This window comes from Leucopleurus acutus, assembly GCF_964270905.1.
Source record: "Leucopleurus acutus genome assembly, chromosome: 4".
Taxonomy (NCBI): Eukaryota; Metazoa; Chordata; class Mammalia; order Artiodactyla; family Delphinidae; genus Leucopleurus; species Leucopleurus acutus.
In genome coordinates this window covers 69,403,744-69,424,351 of record NC_139146.1, presented here as the reverse complement: position 1 = coordinate 69,424,351, position 20,608 = coordinate 69,403,744, and the positions used below count along the sequence as shown (strand labels likewise).

The following is a 20,608-nucleotide window of genomic DNA, read 5'->3' as shown; positions in this document are numbered from 1 at the left end:
AGGATTCAGGGACAGATCTAGAACAAAGTAAAATAATGTTATGAATCACAAAGGAGACTGAGTTTGGGAACTTGCATTAAACTGAGTTTTCTGACCAGATCTAGGTGTAGCATCCAAAACAATTTTAAAAGACCACCAAAGAATTCTACTATCACTTTAATTTCACAGTTATCTTTTTTTTTTTTCAACCTTTCATTTATCTCCTGCATCTAGTGCATCTTTTCTAAGTTCCTTCTGCTGTGTTTCTGCCCTCACTTTGAGGTCCAAACCCTATGCTGTAATCTACTTTCTTAAGATTTCTTCCTAATTAGAAGTCTAGGTCTCCTAAAATTGCATCAAAGGGGCCTATCAGAGGCGTCCCTGGTGGCGCAGTGGTTGAGAGTGCGCCTGCCGATGCAGGGGACACGGGTTCGTGCCCCGGTCCAGGGGGATCCCATGTGTCGCGGAGCGGCTGGGCCCGTGAGCCATGGCTGCTGAGCCTGTGCTCCGCAGCGGGAGAGGCCGCAACAGTGAGGAGCCCGCGTACCGCAAAAAAAAAAAAAAAAAAGGGGGGGGGCCTATCATAAGAATTAATAATCATTACTGTTAATGGCTAGCTAGCTCCTTCTCCCTCCCTCCCTCCCTCCCTCCCTCCCTCCCTCTCTCTCTTTCTTTCCTTCTTTCTTTCAACTATGAGACCATGTAATCAAATGAGTTGAAATGATAGAAGGGAAAGGTTCTGAGAGCAAACTAAGACAACTTTTAAAATTTTTAAAAATTTAAAAAGAAGCATGCATTAAAGGATGGCTTGAGAAGCCTTCTCTGACACCCCAGTTTTGGTTCAGAGTCACTCCTCTTCTTACCATCAGCTACCTCCTACCTCCTGGCATCACCGCTTAGCATAATTGATTATTGTTACCATTTACACATGCTTTGTAGACAGTCATCTATTTACTTGTTTCTTTCCCCTCAAAGACCATGATGGCTACATACTATGTTCTTTATTTGTCTTTTATCTAAGTGTATTACGTAGTGTAACAATCAGTCCCTCAATTATCATTTTTTTGAAGGAAGAAAAACAAGAGGAAAGAAAGGAGGAAAGAAAGAAAAAGTATTTATCCATTTATCAGTATCTTTCTACATGTAGCCCTCTTCAGAAGTTCCAGATTTAAGATAGACTGATATAAGGCTTTTGATTTTTTTTTTGTTTTTTTTGTTTTTTTGCGGTACGCGGGCCTCTCACTGTTGTGGCCTCTCCCGTTGCGGAGCACAGGCTCCGGACGCACAGACTCAGTGGCCATGGCTCACGGGCCCAGCCGCTCCGCGGCACGTGGGATCCTCCCGGACGGGGCACGAACCCGTGTCCCCTGCATCGGCAGGCGGACTCTCAACCACTGCGCCACCAGGGAAGCCCAAGCCTTTTGATTTAAATATGGGACAGTTCAACACCAAAATTTATATATTGGTATGTGTATACACATACACACAAATATATACATATAAATCACATATTATTATATATATGTATACACACACAACAATATATAATACATATATAAACAAACCATATACACACATACATATATATATATTTAGGTATATCTAATACATACTAATATGTAACATATACATATTACATCAGGTATATGATGGAATGAAAAGTTGAAATGACATCATGTTTTATAAAACCAGCACCAACTATTTAACTGGACTGTAGGTTTCTTTATTATTATTTCTACATTATTTTATCTCCTCAAATATATAACTTTAGACTGGTGCATGGCAAGTGTGTAATAAATATATATATGATGTGACTATACTGGCACTAAAGATACCAAATAATCTTAAACTAAATTCTTCCAATGGTTGTGTTTTTGAATGACATTTTATTATTGAAATAGTTATTAGCATGGGATTTTTAAGTAACAAAAAATGTTTCAGTACAGCTCTCTAAGTAGCTGTTGAATTTGGATGAGATAAAATGAATATAATTATGCACAGTTCACAGGGTGATCATGAAATTATATATAAAAATTTAACCCAGTCCATGCATATAGTAAATGCTTAATAGGTAATAAGTTCCTTTTACTATCACACAATGGGAATTCAACAGATAAGACAAGTATTTAAGGGTTGCTACATAAAGTTTCTAAAAGTTCCTAATTACATGTTAGGTGTAAAATAATCATAACATTTTCCAATATACACACTGTCAGGAAACAGCATCCAGTAATGGGTGATAAAGTTAATTACTTTAGGAGATTTCTTTTTTCCTTTTATACTAATTTGGGCCAAATTTATTTTTAAGAAGAAATTGATACTATCATCAAATTAGAATATCAGTTAGCTCCATTTTATAAGTACAGAATTTCTTTTTGAAGCTGATCCAAGAGATTCAGGGAAAGATAGCAAAGGTTTGTAATATTGCCAACAAGGCTCTTCATGCATTTACCTTTAGGATGTTGTAGATGAAAAATGTTGGATTGTTGAATATGAGAACTGAACTCTATTAGAAATAAAGGCAAATGATCTTATGCTTTTAGCATCTGAATCTAAAAACATGCCTTAAATTTTTTCCTTATATGTTTAATGTAATTCAGCAATTTACCATCATAATACTTTTCTACATGTAATTTATTGCAGGTTATCCATAGGTGTAAAGATAATACTTTATCTCATATTTGAGTGTGACAGGATTGGTAGGGCCTTATCCTTGACCATAATCTTCTGTGATAATCTATGTCGCTCTATATTATGCACATAGAACAAAGTCCTGGGCACTGTTGAGTAGTGAGTAGAGTGGGGAAACACACAACCATTTAACAACTCCTCATGCATTAGAAGTTACAATATGGTTTGATTATTTCATTGGAAGAAGTAAACATTTCTGGAACCAACAGAAAGACTAATTAAATACTCAGGGATGGCAAGGACAACTTCAAAGAGGAAGTGTTATTTGAACTTATTTTTTAAGAACAAGGATTAAATGAGAGGGCATTTTATGTAGAGGAAAGAGAAAGCACTGCCCCCCCCCCGCCCCGCCTGAAAAAGAATGAAGGAGAATAACATGGAGTTGGGTATGGCTAAGGTATACAGTGTGGGACAGTGCTGGATCAGGATGGAAAGGAGACAAAGATCATGAAGGGTCTGATGTGCTATGCTGTGATCTTCGAACTTGATCTTTAGGCAAAGGAGAGTCATTGAGAAAAATTTGATCAGAGAAGAGACATCACATGATTTATTATTAGCAGTGTCATGGAGGGTATATAGGAGTTGGTGAGACTAGAAACAGGAAAACTAAAAGAGGCCATTCCAGAGGTCATTGCCAGTGAGGATTGAGAGAGAAGGGAAAGTCAAGAACGATGTAGGAAATATAATCAACAGAACCCAGTCAACAATTAAAATGCTGGATATGAGTAAGAAGTTCAGCCTGAGACTAAAAGTTTGACAACTGACAAAATGATGGTGGCTTTTACCAAGACTCGAAATAGAGGAGGCAGAAATTTGAATATTTGAACCCATGGTCTATATGAGCTTTTGAAATTTAGTGTTTTCAATTTCTATGCTTCTATTACATTTAAATGCTTTCCTTCTACAAAATAGAAAAGAAAGAACTGAAAAATTATTTTGCAAAGTAAACGGAAATATTGCTGTCCACAGCAGTATTTTGTGAGGATGGTGAAAAGGTCATAAAAGAAAGAGTCAATTAGCAAGCTTTAACTTATGCACATTTTTTATAAGAAAGAAAATTAATACAGTGGAATTTTTTCAATCCTTTGTATTAGTAATATATATGCACACACACACATATATATGTGAATTGTAGTTCTTAGCGCATTAAGAATGCTCAATTTATGTTGATTTATAAAATAATTCATTATCTTAAAAAGGTAAAATCTTATCATTATATATATTGGACATAAGAATCATTTTTTATTAATATGTATTTGGGGAGCAAAATGTAAATTTATATCAGCATAGTTTTTATTTTTAAATTCTCATCACTTAGTTGTTAAGCTGGTTTCTATCAGTACTTAGACAACAGCATAGGATTTCAGGTTGGTGATTAATAAGCTCCAAGTTTCTAACTAACCCAGGGATACTAGATATGTAATAGCCTGTGCTCAGACTAAACTTTGAACTCTTAGTGTTCTAGGGTATCCCATGTGCTCTGGATTCTATCTTTAACAACTTGAAATGGGATGGGGTCACTAGAATCTCCTCAAAAGAGAATCTAACCTGTGATTGTAAAAGTGAGATCTTTGAGAACATCTTCATTCTTTCCCGTCAGAGTCCCACACTGAGCATGTAGCAAAGTCTTGATGAAACATTACCTTGAGGAACATAAATTGCTTCTGGCACCACTAACAGCTTCCCTTTGAAAACATTCTCTCCCTTGTCTGTCAGGCAGGGGATGTCTCTGGACAATACTTAATAAACTCTTAGCAGCTATTTGTTAATTGAACCAAACGGTCCCACTAAATCCGTGGGAATCAATGTGCATTCAGTCTCCTCTTCCCTTTCCTAGTTGATTTCCTTTACTAGTGCTCTGGGGAGAGGGGTGTGGCTTCAGCTTCCTCACCAGAGCACGCTGAATCATTAGGTACTGAAGAAAGACATTTCAAAGAAAGAGAAGGCACTACAAATCTTCTACCTGGTGATGGTTCTAAGGGCCAGAACAGTCCCAAACCTTATTGGGGGATAGATAGACCCTCCAGTGATTTCAAAGTCACATTCATTTGTAACCCATAATCAGTGACTGTCATGATGGGGTATGTTTAGTTTATCCTTTGAGGACTTTGTGTCCTGTCCATAAACATACAGCCATCGTGATTCTTGTTTCGGATCCCCAAATGTGCTATACTTTTTAAATCAATGCATTTTCATTAGTAGGAAAAATATCAAAGTAAATAAACAAAACTACAAGAACAAACAATATACAAAGATTCAAAAATTTAAAAGCACCAGGAGTCACAGAGAGGAAATTTCATGTATTCAATATATGTTTATATTTCATGTTTCCAAATCATTGCAAAGAATCAAAGTCCAAACCTTAGAACTATCATGAAAAATGATTGTAAGAAAACATAATTCATATTGGTTTTATTATTGGTCTTAGCTCTTCCTGATTTTATGGGCACTATATTTAGCAAACACGTGTTAAGTGTCTACTGGGAGGAAGATATTGGATAAGCAGCAGCAATTCTTTTGTGGTGGAATGGTGACAAATTATATGATCAGATTCCAGGTTTTCAACTTTTAATAGGGAACACTAAGCGCCATATACACAAAAGTCGGTTAAGTATTTGTTGACTTTACTGAACTTGACTGATGACAAATGGCACATGTAGCTGTTAACAGAAATCATCCCGGGAAGCAAAATGTCTTTGTTGCTGCTGAGAGAGTAAAGCAAAACAGCAATGGCTAACTTGTCTTAAAATATGTGCACGACATCCTATTTATGACACATGGTGAGCAAAATTATTAGCATCCTCATCTTCTTGAAGGGATGTCATTTACAGTTTGATTTTACTCTCCATCTTATGAGTGTGTGCCCTTATTAGTATTAGTGTTATATCTAAATTACAGGGGTGAAGACGATATACCTTATTGCTTGGATGGTTAGCTGCAATTAATTAATGTCTTTTAATACAATTAATATCTTTCCTGACTCCTTAATTATTATCTTTTTTTTCTTCTTAGAGTATGTGAATGATGTTTGTAGTTGGCTTTGGCTTCTCACAGAAGCAGACTCTAAGATACACAATCATCTGGGAAGGGATATCAGGCGGCACTAGCTGAGGGAGGTCAAAGTGATACAGGGAAGGAAGGACAGCCAAAGCAGGGTACCATGGTGAGCAGGTTACTGCTGAGGACAGTTGTAGTTTCCTCCCTGAAGTCATCTGGGAAATGGTGTAGAGCATGCCTTAGAGTTGTCTCCACTGAGAGGGAGAGAAAGCTGAGTTCCTCCAACTCTCATCCATTGTTGGTTGATGGCTGTTCCCAGGAACACAAACGTTTCTGCAATTACACTCTGCCCTGCACAGCCAGGAAAAGCCCTCAGGCAGAGAATCACAGGAGCTTGCAGCAGAACATCCCAGCATGTAGAGCAGCTGTCCCCAACCTTTTTGGCACCAGGGACCGGTTTCATGGAAGACAGTTTTTCCATGGACTGGTGAGGGGTTGGTTCAGGAGGTAATGCGAGCAATGGGGAGCAATGGGGAGCGGCAGATGAAGCTTCGCTCGCTCACCCGCCGTTCAACTCCTGCTGTGCAGCCCGGTTCCTAACAGGCTGCAGACCGGTACTAGTCCACGGCCCGGGGGTTGGGGACCCCTGATGTAGAGGAATCATGATTTTCAAGGGGCTATGGACAAAGAACTGGCAGCAGATGCTACATTGGTTTTCTATGGATGTATACTATTGTAAATGTTATTAATATAATTATACTACCAAATGTTTTACTTGGAATCATCATCTATTATAATAAAAATAATGCACAGATATTTTGCACGTAACTCAGAATTTCTCTCCTCTCCAGGAACTTTCCTGCCACTAGACCTAAAAACCTACTTCCATTTATTTCAACATTCTGTCTTCTTGCCCAGATATAATTAAGGATATTCCCTCCTCCTTCTTCCCTCCATGTATATAATGTCAATCTCTTTTAATGAATGCACTACCTGCTTACTCAGGAATATTCCTCTTTCACTGATCTTGTCTCCTGAATATTCAGCGGCTCCCTTAGTCCCTTCCATCTGCATTGCCAGATCCTTAACTATCTTCCACCTTAAACAAGCAAACAAAAACTGTCTCTTTTCCCCCACCTTCCCTTGTTGCTGGAGTCCTGTTTCCCTTCACAGTCGAACTTCTCAAAGGTTGTTTAAAATCACTCTAGGCTCTTCCTCTTCTCTCACTTCCCTCACTTCAAGCTGGCCTCTGCACACATTACTTTACTAGTGGCTCCCAGGTCTCTAAATTCAGTAAATATTCCAGACTTCAGATTACTGGATCTCTCAGCAGCAGTGACTGTACGCAACTCACTTCTCCGCAGTGGTGTAAGCTGCCTTTGTAACACTATAATCTCTAGCTTTAGGGACACTTTATTTTCCTCTACTTTTTCTGAACATGCATAGCAGGAGAATATTCCTTGTAATGCATACATTCTTTAACTGTGTTTATGACGTCCTTAAACTTTGAAATTATTTTCTTTAAGGTAACTTTGCCTATCTCTGTTCTGTCTTGAGGTGTTGCTCTTACTGTTTAGAGCTTTGAGGGGAATTTTATTTTTCTCCCTTTAGATTCTTAGTTGGCACCTCATGGCAGCCACTAGGATGATCACATTCTCCTTTACTCTTTACTTGCCATTTGGTGTGTAAGTGGATATTCTTCATGTCCTTAGCATGAATATATTCATGTATTTTTATCAACTCTCTTTTCTAACTTTACAACTCCAGATTAAGGAGAATAAATTCCATTTGCCTCTATTTGGGTGAAGACTACCAGAACATTTTAATTTCTCTCTCTTGGAACATTTTAAACCAATATCTATAGTGACTAACGTTTTATTCAATTGTTTATTGAATAAATGTGAGAGCACGATTGATTTTGTATGAGTAAGAGGAAAAAAACATATATAATCCAGGACCAGCTACATAATTTGTGAGGCCCAGTCCAGGATGAAAATGCACAGCCCTTTATGCAAAACATAATGAAGAATTTCAAGGAAGCAAAAACAGAACATTAGACCAGGCATGGGACTTTTCTGAGCACAGGGACCTATGTGACTGCACAAATTGTATAGCTATGAAGTAGACCCTGTGCAAGTGTTTGGGGGCAGGTGGCAGCTGAGAATTAACTTTAGAAATGAGCTTCAAATGAGTTTTACAACAAAATTTCACAAATACCATTTTTTGGGAATAAAATAGTATATAAAATAACAATGTTGAAGGAATATATTTATTTGGAACACCATAAGTGTGCTTTTGGCACAGAGTATTGTGGTAAATAGAAATATGTAGTTGATAAGAAAATACTTTTAGTTGTAAATTTATTCTTGACTGTGGTACAGTGCTTTGTTTACCCTGAGGGCTCAGGAGCCAGAGTGCTTAGTTCCTAAAACCTGGCTCTATCCACCCAACAGAGTGTGGGTCACGGGGCACACTTCCTTAACTTCCCGTACATCAGTGTACACATATATTGGGATGATAACAGAGAATCTATCTCATAGATTTCTCATGTAGATGATTACATTTCAAGTCCTTTTAAGCGTAAGCATTCAGTCTACTCTGTTATTTCAAAATCCTTTTTTATTTTTGCTTTAGTGGATACAATATTCCAGACTCAGTTTACTGTCTCTTTCATGGTTGTGAATTAATGTTCAGTATAATATTAAAATATTTCATGATATTGTTTGTGTAGAATTACACATTTGACACTTAGCAGTTAAGGCATTAAGTTCATGATGGTAGAAATTAATGATGTACTTTTTTCTTATAAGAACACTGAAAGGGTTTTAGTTTTAAAGTTTTCCTTTGAGCTTTCCCCCCATTGCCATTTGGCTTATTTAAAATCAAAGATCTAAATCACCTGGTTAATAAAGCAATCCAGTTAATTGTACTACACTTTATAAGTTACATAAATTTCAAATCTAATTCAATTTAATCTTTGGGGTTTAGGCATTCTTAGATACATGTAAAGGCAAGTTTGTTTGGAAGTAATCCTTGTGATTAATGAATGTTATTTGCTTTTATGTTACTGAATGATAAAGCTTTTTATAAAATATGAATTATGTTTATTTATAATGATTAACAATGTGTTTGTGCTTTATTGAGAAGATACACTAATTTACAAACTAAATCTCTACCAGCATGAAATATCATTTGAAATATTTGGTTTAATGGTCAATTACAGGACTGTATCAAACAGTAACCATACCAACTGTACTTTATTTTCCATACTGGTGGTACATTTAAGATAGTTTCTGAGAAACTATTCATTCTGAGCAGTGTGCTGAAAACAAAATGCTCTAGTCAGGTATAGTTTCCAAATAAGAATGTCATAATCCTTCTAAGCATTTAGCATTTAGGATTGTAAGACCCTATGAAGTAATTAAGTAATACAGCTATTTTTGTTGGTTGTGAACGTTGAAAAGAAAGCAAAAATGAAATATTCCCAAATATCACAGAACTTTCTAACCATGCCATGTACTTGACCCCTTCTCTCTCCTGTGGTTCTCATTATATAATGTCTATATTCAATCTCTTTTTCTTACACCAGACAGTATTACTGAAGTCTTCACTAACATCTATGTGACCAGTTTTGGCCCCGTCTCAGATACAGATATGGTGAGTTTTTCATTAAACAGTATTTTTACTTCATATAATGGGAAGTTTGGGGGGTAATTTAGAATAAACACGTATTTTTAGTGTAATAGATTCTGGATCTGTCTCATGCCTACTTAGTCTGCCCAAATACATGGAGAGTTAAGGCTGTTAATCTGCTTATATCTGTGTGCACCATTCTAACTTGAGTGTTCAGATTAACCCTTCATATTTTATATTATCTTCAAAATTTTCTACCCAGCTGCAGTGTGGCAAACAATTGTTTAAATAAAAATAATGATATTACTGAGAACCTGGTACGTGGGCCTCTCACCGTTGTGGCCTCTCCTGTTGCGGAGCACAAACTCCGGACGCACAGGTTCAGTGGTCATGGCTTATGGGCCCAGCTGCTCTGCAGCATGTGGGATCCTCCTGGACCGGGGCATGAACCCGTGTCCCCTACATTGCCAGGCGGACTCTCAACCACTGCGCCACCAGGGAAGCCCAAACCACTTTATTCAATTAAGGCCCCTACTTGACTTCCATACGTCTGGGGCAGTTTCATAGATAACTGCTTCTTACAGGTTGTGGTTACGGTCGGTATTACAAATGGAAACCTTCTATTAACATTGAGTAAGGTGGATTTCTTGTCATCCTAGCTACATAAATACACTACATACACTCATACATATAAATTAATCTAAAGAAAACTAGAATCTTAACATTCTTGAATTCTATGGAACTGGTCTTTATTTTTCTTTAAAATGAGATCAGTAGAAGACGGAAATTAGTCTGTTGGGTTAGAAATCAGTGGACTAGATACATCATCGATAAATCCTTGGTTAAGCATAAGAATTTTAGTAATCCATCTTCCACTTCTACTGCTATCTACAGTGCTCTATTATAGAAGTTTTTTCGTAAAAATTATTTTTCATCCACCTTCCTTATGGTCAGGGAATGAGAATTAGAGGAGATGCCCTTGTCCCTGCTTTGCCTGGCCTTTCTCCATCATGTCATCTCTTCCCAATTTCTTCCCTTTATCTGATACCCCAAGGGGAAGGATAAGTGTGCAGGTTTTCCACCTGGATAAACACACAAAACTAAAGGTTTTCCTTTTTTGCAGATGCTCATTAACAATATTAGCCAATTATTTTTTATTGAAGTATAGTTGATTTATAATATTGTATTAGTTTCAAGTGTACAGCATAGTGATTCAGTTATTTTGTTTTCAGATTATTTTCCATTATAGGTTATTACAAGATATTGAATACTGTTCCCTGTACTATACAGTAAATCTTTATAGCTTATCTATTTTATGTATAGTAGTTTGTATCTGTTAATCCCATATTCCTAATTTACCTCTCCTCCCCTGCCCCCCCCCCGCCTTTGGTGACCTTAAGTTTGTTTTCTATGTCTGTGAGTCTATATCTGTTTTGTATATAGATTCATTTGTATTATTTTTTAGATTCCATATGTAAGTAATATCATACATTATTTGTTTTTCTCTGTTTCAGTTACTTCACTAAGTATAAAATTCTCTAGGTCCATCCATGTTGCTGTAAATGGCAATATTTCATTCTTTTTCACAGCTGAGTAATATTCCATTGTATACTTATATACCACATATTCTTAAGCCAATTTTCTATTGACAGGCACTTGAGTTGTTTCCATGTCTTGGCTATTCTAAATAATGCTACTGTGAACACTGGAGTGCATGTGTCTTTTAAAATTAGAGTTTTTGTTTTTTTCCAGTTAAACACCCAGGAATGGGATGGCTGTATCATATGGCAACTCTATTTTTAGTTTTTTGAAGAACCTCCATGCCGTTTTCATTAGTGGCTGTACCAATTTACATTCCCATAATTATCCATTTTATTGGGACCTCCCTACCTTTCCTTTAGGGAGCAGATATGCTGGTTTTATCACTAAAAAATCAGTTTTTCTTCCACCCAGAGCCATTTCTCTGACCTCATAGTTCTTTTTTACATTAACTTGGATGGCTGAAGATGTAAAGTGGAAGAGGGGTGATGACCCCCAATTTTGGGGAGGTGGTTGATACCAAACACTGCTGATCTTTGAAGTTCTTTCAAATTAGAATGTGAAGATTTAAGTGCTTTTGTTCCCCAACTTCAGGCATTAGCTACAATTCTGCAACAACAGGAAAAATCCCACTTTTCAACATAACTCTCCTCCTCCCTTGCAGTATCCTATATCATGACGTGAAATATTAATCCTCCTCTTTCCATAGGTTAATTTCAGTGTACACAAACTTGAAAAGATCACAGACACATATTTTTAGTAAGAATGTGTATCCCAAACATTATTGGTTGGCAGTAAAGATAATATTTCTGTGAAGCTTGTCTTAATAAATGCTTTCTATCTTAGAGACCGTGAGAATGAGCACCTAACCTCTATGTGGAGTCAAGTGCAGAGAGTCAGAATTTTGTCAAGCACTACATTGAAAAATTAGCAGAATATTATATAAATTATGGTTCTTATATGGTAAGCTATGGTGTTTTATCACCAGGCAAAACAGAAAGGCAAATGATATAGGACCCCAAAATATCAAAGTTTTCAATGTTTTGGATTTTGTGTAGTGAATATTAATACTAACAGTTACTATGCTAAAGTTTTTTTGTTTGTTCATTTTGCAGAGTGAGTTCTTTTACCTGAAAAAATCAGAAGTAAACAAATCTTCATATATGCTTTTTCTAGACATGCAATTGTTTGTTATTTGAGGGTTTTAGACAAACAGTTATATTTTTGGCAAAATATATGAAGAGACTTTTTTCCACTGGTGATAATGGATTAAAATAATCCTCCTCTTCTTTGTTCTGACCATTCTTTGGGATCACTGAAAAATTTAGAAAGCTGGTAGCTTCAACTCAAAATGGATTAAAGACTTGAATGTAACACTTGAAACCATAAAACTCATAGAAGAAAATATAGGGAGTAAGCTCTTTGACATTGGTCTTGGTGATGATTTTTTAAAATTTGACACCAAAAGCAAAAATAAACCAGTAGGACTGACTATATCAAACTGAAAGCTTCTGCACAGCAAAAAACCATCAATAAAATGAAAAGGCAATCTACAGAATGGGAAAAAAATATTTGCAAATTATGTATCTGATAAGGGGATAGCAACCAAAATATATAAAGAACTGGTACAACTCAATATTAAAAACAAAAACAAAAACCACAATCCAATTTAAATAAGGAATAAAAACTGACTAGACATTTCTTGAAAGAAAACATACAGATGACCAAGAGGTACATGAAAATATACTCAACATCAATAATCATAACAGAAAAGTAAATCAAAATCACAATGAGATCTCTCCTCACACCTGTTAGAATGGCTATCAACAAAAAGACAAGATATTCCGTATGATATCACTTATCCACTTATATGTGAAATCTAGAAAATAAAATAAACTAGTGAATATAACAAAAAAGAAACAGACTCAGAGATAGAGCGAACAAACTAGTGGTTACTGGTGGGGAGAGGGAAGGGAGGAGGGGCAAGATAGGGGTACAAGATTAAGAAGTACAAACTACTATGTGTAAAATAAACTACAAGGATATATTGTAGAGCACATCACAGGGATTATAGCCAATATTTTATAATAACTATAAATGGAGTATACCTTTAAAACTGTGAATCAATATGTTGTATACCTGAAACATACAATATTGTACATCAACTACGCCTCAATAAAAATAGTTTTAAAAAAGGCAAGAGATAAATGTTGTCAATGATGTGGAGAAAAGGGGACCTTTGTGCAGTTAGCAGCCATGTAAATTGGTGTAATCAGTATAGAAAACAGTATGGAGGTTTCTCAAAAAATTAAAAATAGAACTATCATATTATTCAGTAATCCACTTCTGGTATGTATATTCAAAATGAAAATAGGATCCCCAAGAGAAATCTGCACTACTGGTTTTTTTTTTTTTTTGGCTGTGCTGCATAGCTTGTGGGATCTTTAGTTCCCCCACACAAGAGATTGAACCTGGACCCCCGAAGTGAAAGCACCGAGTCCTAACCACTGGACAGCCAGGGAATTCCCTGCACTCCTTTTTTTATTCACCATTTTCCACAATGCCAAGATATGGAAATATGATGTGATATATATATCACATGAGAAAGAGTGAAATCCCAGCATTTTTGACAACATGGATGGACCTCAAGGGTATTATGTTAAGTGAATAAACCAGGCAAATATTGCATTGTATCACTGACATGTGGAATAAAAAAGTCATAAAGAGATGTTAGGTAAGTGGTTGCCAGCTGCTGAAGGGTGGGGAAAATAGGGAAAGGTCGGTGAAAGGGTATAAACTTTCAGCTACAAGATGAATAAGGTCTGAGGATCTAATGTAAGGCATGGTGACTATAGTTGATAACCCTGTATTGTATAATTGAAATTCACTAAGAGAGTAGAACTTAAATGTTCTTGCCAAAAACAAATAATAAATAAATAGATATGAGGCGATGGATATGTTAATTAACTAGACAGAGGGAATCCTTTCACTATGTATATCAAATCACCACTATGATTGCTTCAAATACCTTAAAATTTTTTTCGTCAATTATACTTCAATAAAGCTGAATTTTTTTTTAAAAAAAAGGAAAATAAAAAGAAACTGTGATCGTTTAGTTAGTGTTTCCATGTAGGAATTTCTTCCAGGCATTTGATAGGAAATTTATATATTTTTACAAATCCTAAATTCTGGGAAAAATCAAATAAGAAAATGTGAAAAAGCATTATAATTCTCCTGCAAGAATTAAAGCTAAGCATAAGGAATCCACGGATGTCAAGTTGCAGCCCAGAGCAGGGAATGCTGATGTGTGAAGCTGAACACTCAAGGTTAAGGACAACAAGTCCCAGAACTGGGACAGGACCGTGTCTGAGTGAAGCAGTCACGATCAGGCAATAATATGTCTAGCAGTTGTGTGTCCTGTCTGCTGCTGTCATTTTGAAATAAATTTGAAATAAATATTAATAAGCTATATGCAAAAATAAATATATAAAAATAAAAAGGCGGGAGCTCATGTTAGGCGTATAGTCGTTGGCAATAGAGCAAATTTAAACTCATCTGTGAACTGAATTCAGAATGTTGGTGTCTTCAGTGACTTTAGCCCAAGAATTTAAAGAAATTTTAACAGGCTCAAGTTAGGCTTTCTTATTTTGGGGGACACTACCACACATTATATTAAATATGAAAATGCAGCCATATTCCAAACCATATAGGTTGAATTAAGTTGAGTAGAATTGTGTTTGGCAACATTTAAATATTAAAAAATCACTTATTTTTATTTTTTTAGTTTTCTTTATGTATTTTGGATTATGTGTGTGTATGTATGTGAGCACATACAATTGTATATTGAGAAATTCCCTAAAATGAAATACATATTTAACATCTCTTAGGCTCTTGAGATGCTTGAAGGTCCTAGACGTTTTTTCCTAATACACATTTTCTTTGAATCACCTAGCCTAACATAGTCCTATAGAATTCTCTTTGGTCATGTCAAATTTTCTACTTTGTTTCCATCTTTATGCACCTTGTTTACTCAGTCTTACCAATAGTTGGGTTGGGGGGAGTCTAATTAGTTGCAAGACCACTAACTGGGTTACTTACTCTATCATCAGAGTCCAGTTAGAGGAAAGGATCCATAACGGTAATCAGAACAGGGAAAATCTCATAGAATGAATTATAGATTAGTACAAGATGGTTAAATAAAAATGTAAAAGAAGACTCTAAGCAATATAGATTTAGCAGATGCAGGGGCAGCATCTGCTTCTGGGGTGAAGCATCATGAACAAGGAAGGAACTCAGGACTTGTAAAGGAGTCCTTCCCCTAAGGCCAAGACTTAGAGCTCACTGGAGAGGACTTTGTGGTTAGAGGAGTATGCACCTCCTGCTGGTGAAGAAACATATGAGGGTACATGCTGAAGCTGGTCAGAGGAATAGCCTGCCTGCTGGCTGACAACTCACAGCTCGGCAGTCCTTTGAAGCTGTGTCAGAGGATGACAGTGCGCCTGAACCAGGAAGAGAACCAGAAGGAAAAGCCCTCTTCCCTTGCTATGACATGGCAGTATCCCTCCAGCACCTTCTAATGGCAAAGCCTAATATTGTGTGAACTGGTGAAGGAGCACTGTTTACAGAGCCCTTCTCCTGTGTCACAAAGAAGGGGAAAGGAGGGTGGACTTGGAGCTGAGAGGCAATTCACTAATAATAGGTATACATAATAATGTGTGATATGAGGAGGATTTTGAGGGAGAGTCAAGAGGTAGTTTGACCATGCAACAGCTGCTGTTTGATATGTGTCCAAATCTAGAGGAGAAAATGAAAGCTGAGTAATTCATATACACATGTAACACAGGCACACACAAACACACACACTTACTCATATTATAAATATATCAGGGAAGACAGAGCTCAATTTAAAAACATGTATACATTTTGTGAAGAGAAATGACTTGGACCTCACGGTGCTCACATGGAGTGATTTTCAATCTTGATATTACTTTTGTTGGAAAGCAAAACAAATGATGAGGACGAGTTTGATATATGTTAGTATGGATGGCCAGGTCAAGAAATGAAACTTATATGTGCGACTCGAAAGAGAAAGAAATTTAGTATGACACAGAGGTACAAGATACCCACATTATTATTACCTATACATAAAAGTGGATATGAAGATATCTAATTCATGTCTTACAGAAGAAATTCGTTAATGGGAAAACAGTAAAGAATAAATTTAATTTCACTTTTGGTAGCTTAGCTAATACCCTTATTTCTATGCAGTGTGCATACTCAGTAGAAAGACTTAAACTCCTAAGTCCTCCTGTGCAGGTCAGTGATGTAGATTTACTATGACATTAGCCTGAGAGGAAAAAGCAGCCTAGCAAAAAGAATTAAGAAGCAAAAGAGCAAACACACACACACACACACACACACACACACACACACACACACACTGCTGTCTCAGAATCATTATCTAGTGTAATTGTCCAAAGAAAGTTGCAGATCTAAATTATAATTAAAGATTGTAATTACAGCCAAATTAAGTACAGTTTTTTTAAAAATTTTTTTAAGCAATTAAGTACAGTTTTTTTTTTTTAATTTCAAGATTTAAAAAAATTCATGAGTAAGAAGGTAAACTTGGGGATGTACTAGCAGCTAATTGACAAAGTTGGTAGTAGCTGACTACACATTTAAGCAATTTATAGCTCTTCTGTGTGTATTTTTTACTTTTTTATTTGGTCTATATAGGGGGTCTTTTCCCATTCTAGTAAGCATTTTCACTGTGTGAGCATATTCTTCAGATATAAGTGGTATAGCCACCAACTATTGCACTGAAACCTAGACTAAGAACTCAGCCCAAATGGTTACCTCTTGCACTGCTAAGTGTTAGGGTTAGATCCTGAATGATGAACACTTTGAAGTCATCTCAAGATTTCTGATCTAGAGTTTACCATTAGGCTATTAAGAAACAGGCAGCCAGGTAAGTGGTGACCTTGGTTTATTGATCATATCAATCCCCTTAGTTAGTACTTGTCTATCTTATGAAAACACAGAGTGCATTAACTCTTAGAAACCCCAGAAGCTATTGGGATATTATGTAGTTCAGTAGTTAACATCATAGAAAGCTTTAGAGAATTATTAGATCTTGATATTTGGCCGAAAATTAACACTGGGTTTAAGCTGTCAACACTTATCAGAAGTTGCCATCTGTTAATGTTTCCTCACTTTCAAGTCAGAATGTAGAAGTTGATTACTGGACAGTTATTGATATTTTGGAAGGATAGGAATTAGACTTAGCTAATATTCAACCAATATTTTTCAGCACCCTCCTAGAATTTTTAATAATGTTCCTCAAAATGAGAATCATAGACACTTGTGTTGGGATCAGTTGGAGTATTTATTTAAAAAGTGGTTTTCTAGGTTCCTTCTACGATCTGTGGAATCATAATTGCTTGTTGTGGGGCATGACAGTCTGCCTTTTAACAGGGTTGAGGTATTTGACTTTATGCTGAGGGCAGCCAAAAACCATCATAGGATGGGTGGAGGACTGGGGTAATACAGAAGGAATGTGAAGAGTCAGATTTTCTGCAATCCAATAATTTATATTAGAGGACAAGGAAAGGAAAAAATTGTTTGAAAGCTGATATATGCCAGCCAAGAAATGATTGTAGACTGGGTCAGGGTAGAGGGACTACTACCCTGAAAGAAAGAACTGAAAAGATTTAAGAGATGTGACAGAAATGATAAGCCTTTGTGATCTGTTGGAAGTAGAGGTTGAAGGAGATGTATAGGATGAAGGCTTGGGGGCATTGGGTGGATGGTGGTACCATTCACTGGGATATGGAACACAGGAAGAAAAGTTTTGTTTGCTTTTGTTTTGGTGTCTAGGGGATGAGTATTTACATTTTGGATGTATTGAGTTGGGGTCTTTGTGAGAAATTTAATTGGAGATGTCTAGGTAGCAGGAATAGACCTGGAGCTCAAGAGAACTTAGAGTGCAGATGGCTTGGGAGCCATCTGATGGTAGTTGAAGGCATACATGAACTTGTGCAAGGAGAGAGATTAGGATGAGATGGTAATCATACCCTGACAGAAGCTCTAGACTACAAGAGGATAAAAAAGATTGCAGAGGAATCTGAGAAGGAGCAACCATGGATGTCTGTCCAAATGGAGGTGCATTCCCTTCTCTGACTAGACTGTGCTCTGATCCTTAAGAACAAACATCAGAGACCACTGCCTTTCCCTCTTTATCAGATGCAACAATGTTCAGTAGTCAGGTGTCTGTATAATTTATGGCCCTCTGTCCAGGTAGGATTCTGTATCCTGAAGGAAGTATGATTCATTTAGTAATGGGATGAACCCATAGGTTTTGCCCACAGTGAAATCTTACCCAGGGAGTGGGGTAATAGTTTCATAAAAGAGTGCAGATAAAGGTAGTTGAACTAGTTTGACTCTATCCATTACCTTTCTGCAGGAGGGAGGCTTGTAGGAATTACATATATCTAGTCATAGCTCACTTGGCTGCCTCAGGGGAGGGCATTCCTTACCACTCCTCCATTCTTTTGTAAAAACTAAATAAAAAACAGCTAGGATTTCTGAACATGAAGTGATTTTTAAAATAAAAATTGCAGAAGTTGCAAGTTCTTTCCCCAGGTTACAAGGATGGGACCATCTTTTGGGGAAAACTATGCAGAACTTGTATGTCTTGAGGAGGAATAATAGAAACCAACCACCGGTGTTACTCCCATACATTCTCCAGGAGATACCATTACGTGTAGATTATTGTCAGACACAGGAGGTCTCAGGTCCCATGATGAGCATTTTCCCGAGAGTTAACTACAACACCAGGAGACTGGTTTTAGTGCCAACGCAGGAGAGCATTACAAAAGTAGGGAGAAAACAACGGTGTCATATATTATGGTAAAGCCAAGAAAAGGATTTAAATGTGTCATTAGATTAGAACAAGGAGATATTTGTTGATCGTGGTAAAAGCAACCAGATTGCAGTGGGCTGAGGCATGTGGGAGGTGAGGAAATGGAGAAAGAGTGGAGGCAACATTTTTAAGCAGCGTGGTCGGGGAGAGAAGGCAAGGCGGGGGGCAGTAGCTGCAAGGCATTATAACTATCAGACAGGCTTTTATTTTTAAAGATTGCGTTGAACTTCTCACTGTTCTGGGAAGCTGCCATTATCTTTAACAACTCTCTGGCCTTGCAGATGTTTTTCCCTGTTCTTGTTATGCCTACCCTCCTCCTTGGCCAACTGGAGAGCTTTCATTTATTCAAAGCCAAGCTCCATTTCATCTTCCCTGATCTTTTTCTAGGCTACTCCAAGTAGAGTCAGTCCTTCTTGTACCTGTGCTCCACCACATGTTTTTATGACTTTGCACACTAGATTATAAAAATCTGAACGTGTTTTGCTTCTTTACTGCCGTCTGAGCTACTAGAAGGCATGCGTTGTGTTTGTTCTTTTCAACCAGATTTGCTAAGTACGTACTCTGTCTGTCACAGTGTTGGGAGCTGAAATACTTAAGTATAACCCAGTTGCTGCCCTCTTGTTTTTCACAGTGTAGTGGGGAACAGCTAAGATAAAAAAAAATCCACTTTAAAACAGTGTGGTCATGTTTTTATTGAAGTATTTATGGATTAATATGGTGGCAGAGGAGATGTGGGTAGAGAATATCTATATCTGAGAAGGTTTCTAGGAAAAGAAGATAGTGGAGGACAAACAAGGACTGGCTAGCTATGTAATGGGAAAAGTGTTTTAGCACAAAGTGAAAGAGCTTGTTGAATTTAGTAAAATGCAAAAGTTCAGTGTGACTGCAGCCCAGAATACTCTTAGAGATTTTGGGGGAGATGAAGCTAGAAAATAACTTAGAATCAGCTCATGAACGGCATTGTAGCCAAATGCCCCAAAACACCATAAAAGCATCTCCAAATAAAACCTAAAACATAGATTTCTGTTACCATAGATCTTATTATAGCCTGACTTTTTTATATGTGTCAATATATTTTAAAAAGTAAATATCATATAAAAGAAAAGCCTACTGTGATTAGTTTAATATAGTTACACAGATGCACACACACATAAACATACACACTTCACACTTGTGAATTTTAGGATTAGGGTATTGCATGCAGGGGACTGAGATAAGATATCTGAGAGCTTTTCTACCGTCTGCCTCTGCTGATGCCTTTCTCCTTGTGCACCATTTGAGCTGTTATGGCCCAGAATCCTTGTTACTATATTTAATTTCCAGTGGCTCCTCTCATTTGTTTATTCATGGACTAATTATTGCTTCTTTCCTATGTTCTGGGCAGCTAGATACTGTTGATACATTGAAGAAGGTGGTCTTTGTACTTGTTCTCAATGTGGAGTAAAAGTTGCCAAATGTAGGGGTTGACAGGGAAGAGAGACTGCAAGGGAGATCAATGAGTTTGGGTAGTAAGGTGAAGCATGACACGTCAGAGGCCCTGCAGTATCACTATTGCTATAGGCAACATACATGGAGAATTGCTAAGCATGAGACTAGAGAAGTAAGGGAGGGAGGGGTCATTGCAGGGCTTTGGAGGCTGTGAGAAAGCATTTGGGCTTCATTCCAAGGCTTTAGAAATTCAACTGATCAAACTCAGCAGCACTTCACTCTTTGGATCTTCTTTTGCCATATCATGGCAATATCTGGGGTGCATCTTGCAGCTTTCTGTTCACTTTCACACATCAAAGAGCCCAGTCCAGTCCAATTTTAACTTCAATCTCGTATGCCATTTAGAGCTTCTCTCCTTTT

At 37.0% G+C, this 20,608-nt stretch overlaps 1 protein-coding gene across 2 annotated transcripts in view; it reads left to right on the top strand.

Annotated features, from left to right (window-relative positions):
• Positions 1-20,608, top strand: part of GABRA2 (gamma-aminobutyric acid type A receptor subunit alpha2) — a gene marked incomplete at both ends in the record, with an annotated part of 120,040 nt that overhangs the window by 39,253 nt on the left and 60,179 nt on the right. For both annotated transcript variants that reach the window (XM_082838556.1, XM_082838555.1), the window contains one exon: positions 9,257-9,324. In XM_082838556.1, coding sequence (XP_082694682.1) covers positions 9,257-9,324 — 68 coding nt within the window. The remainder of the gene's footprint in view (positions 1-9,256; positions 9,325-20,608) is intronic.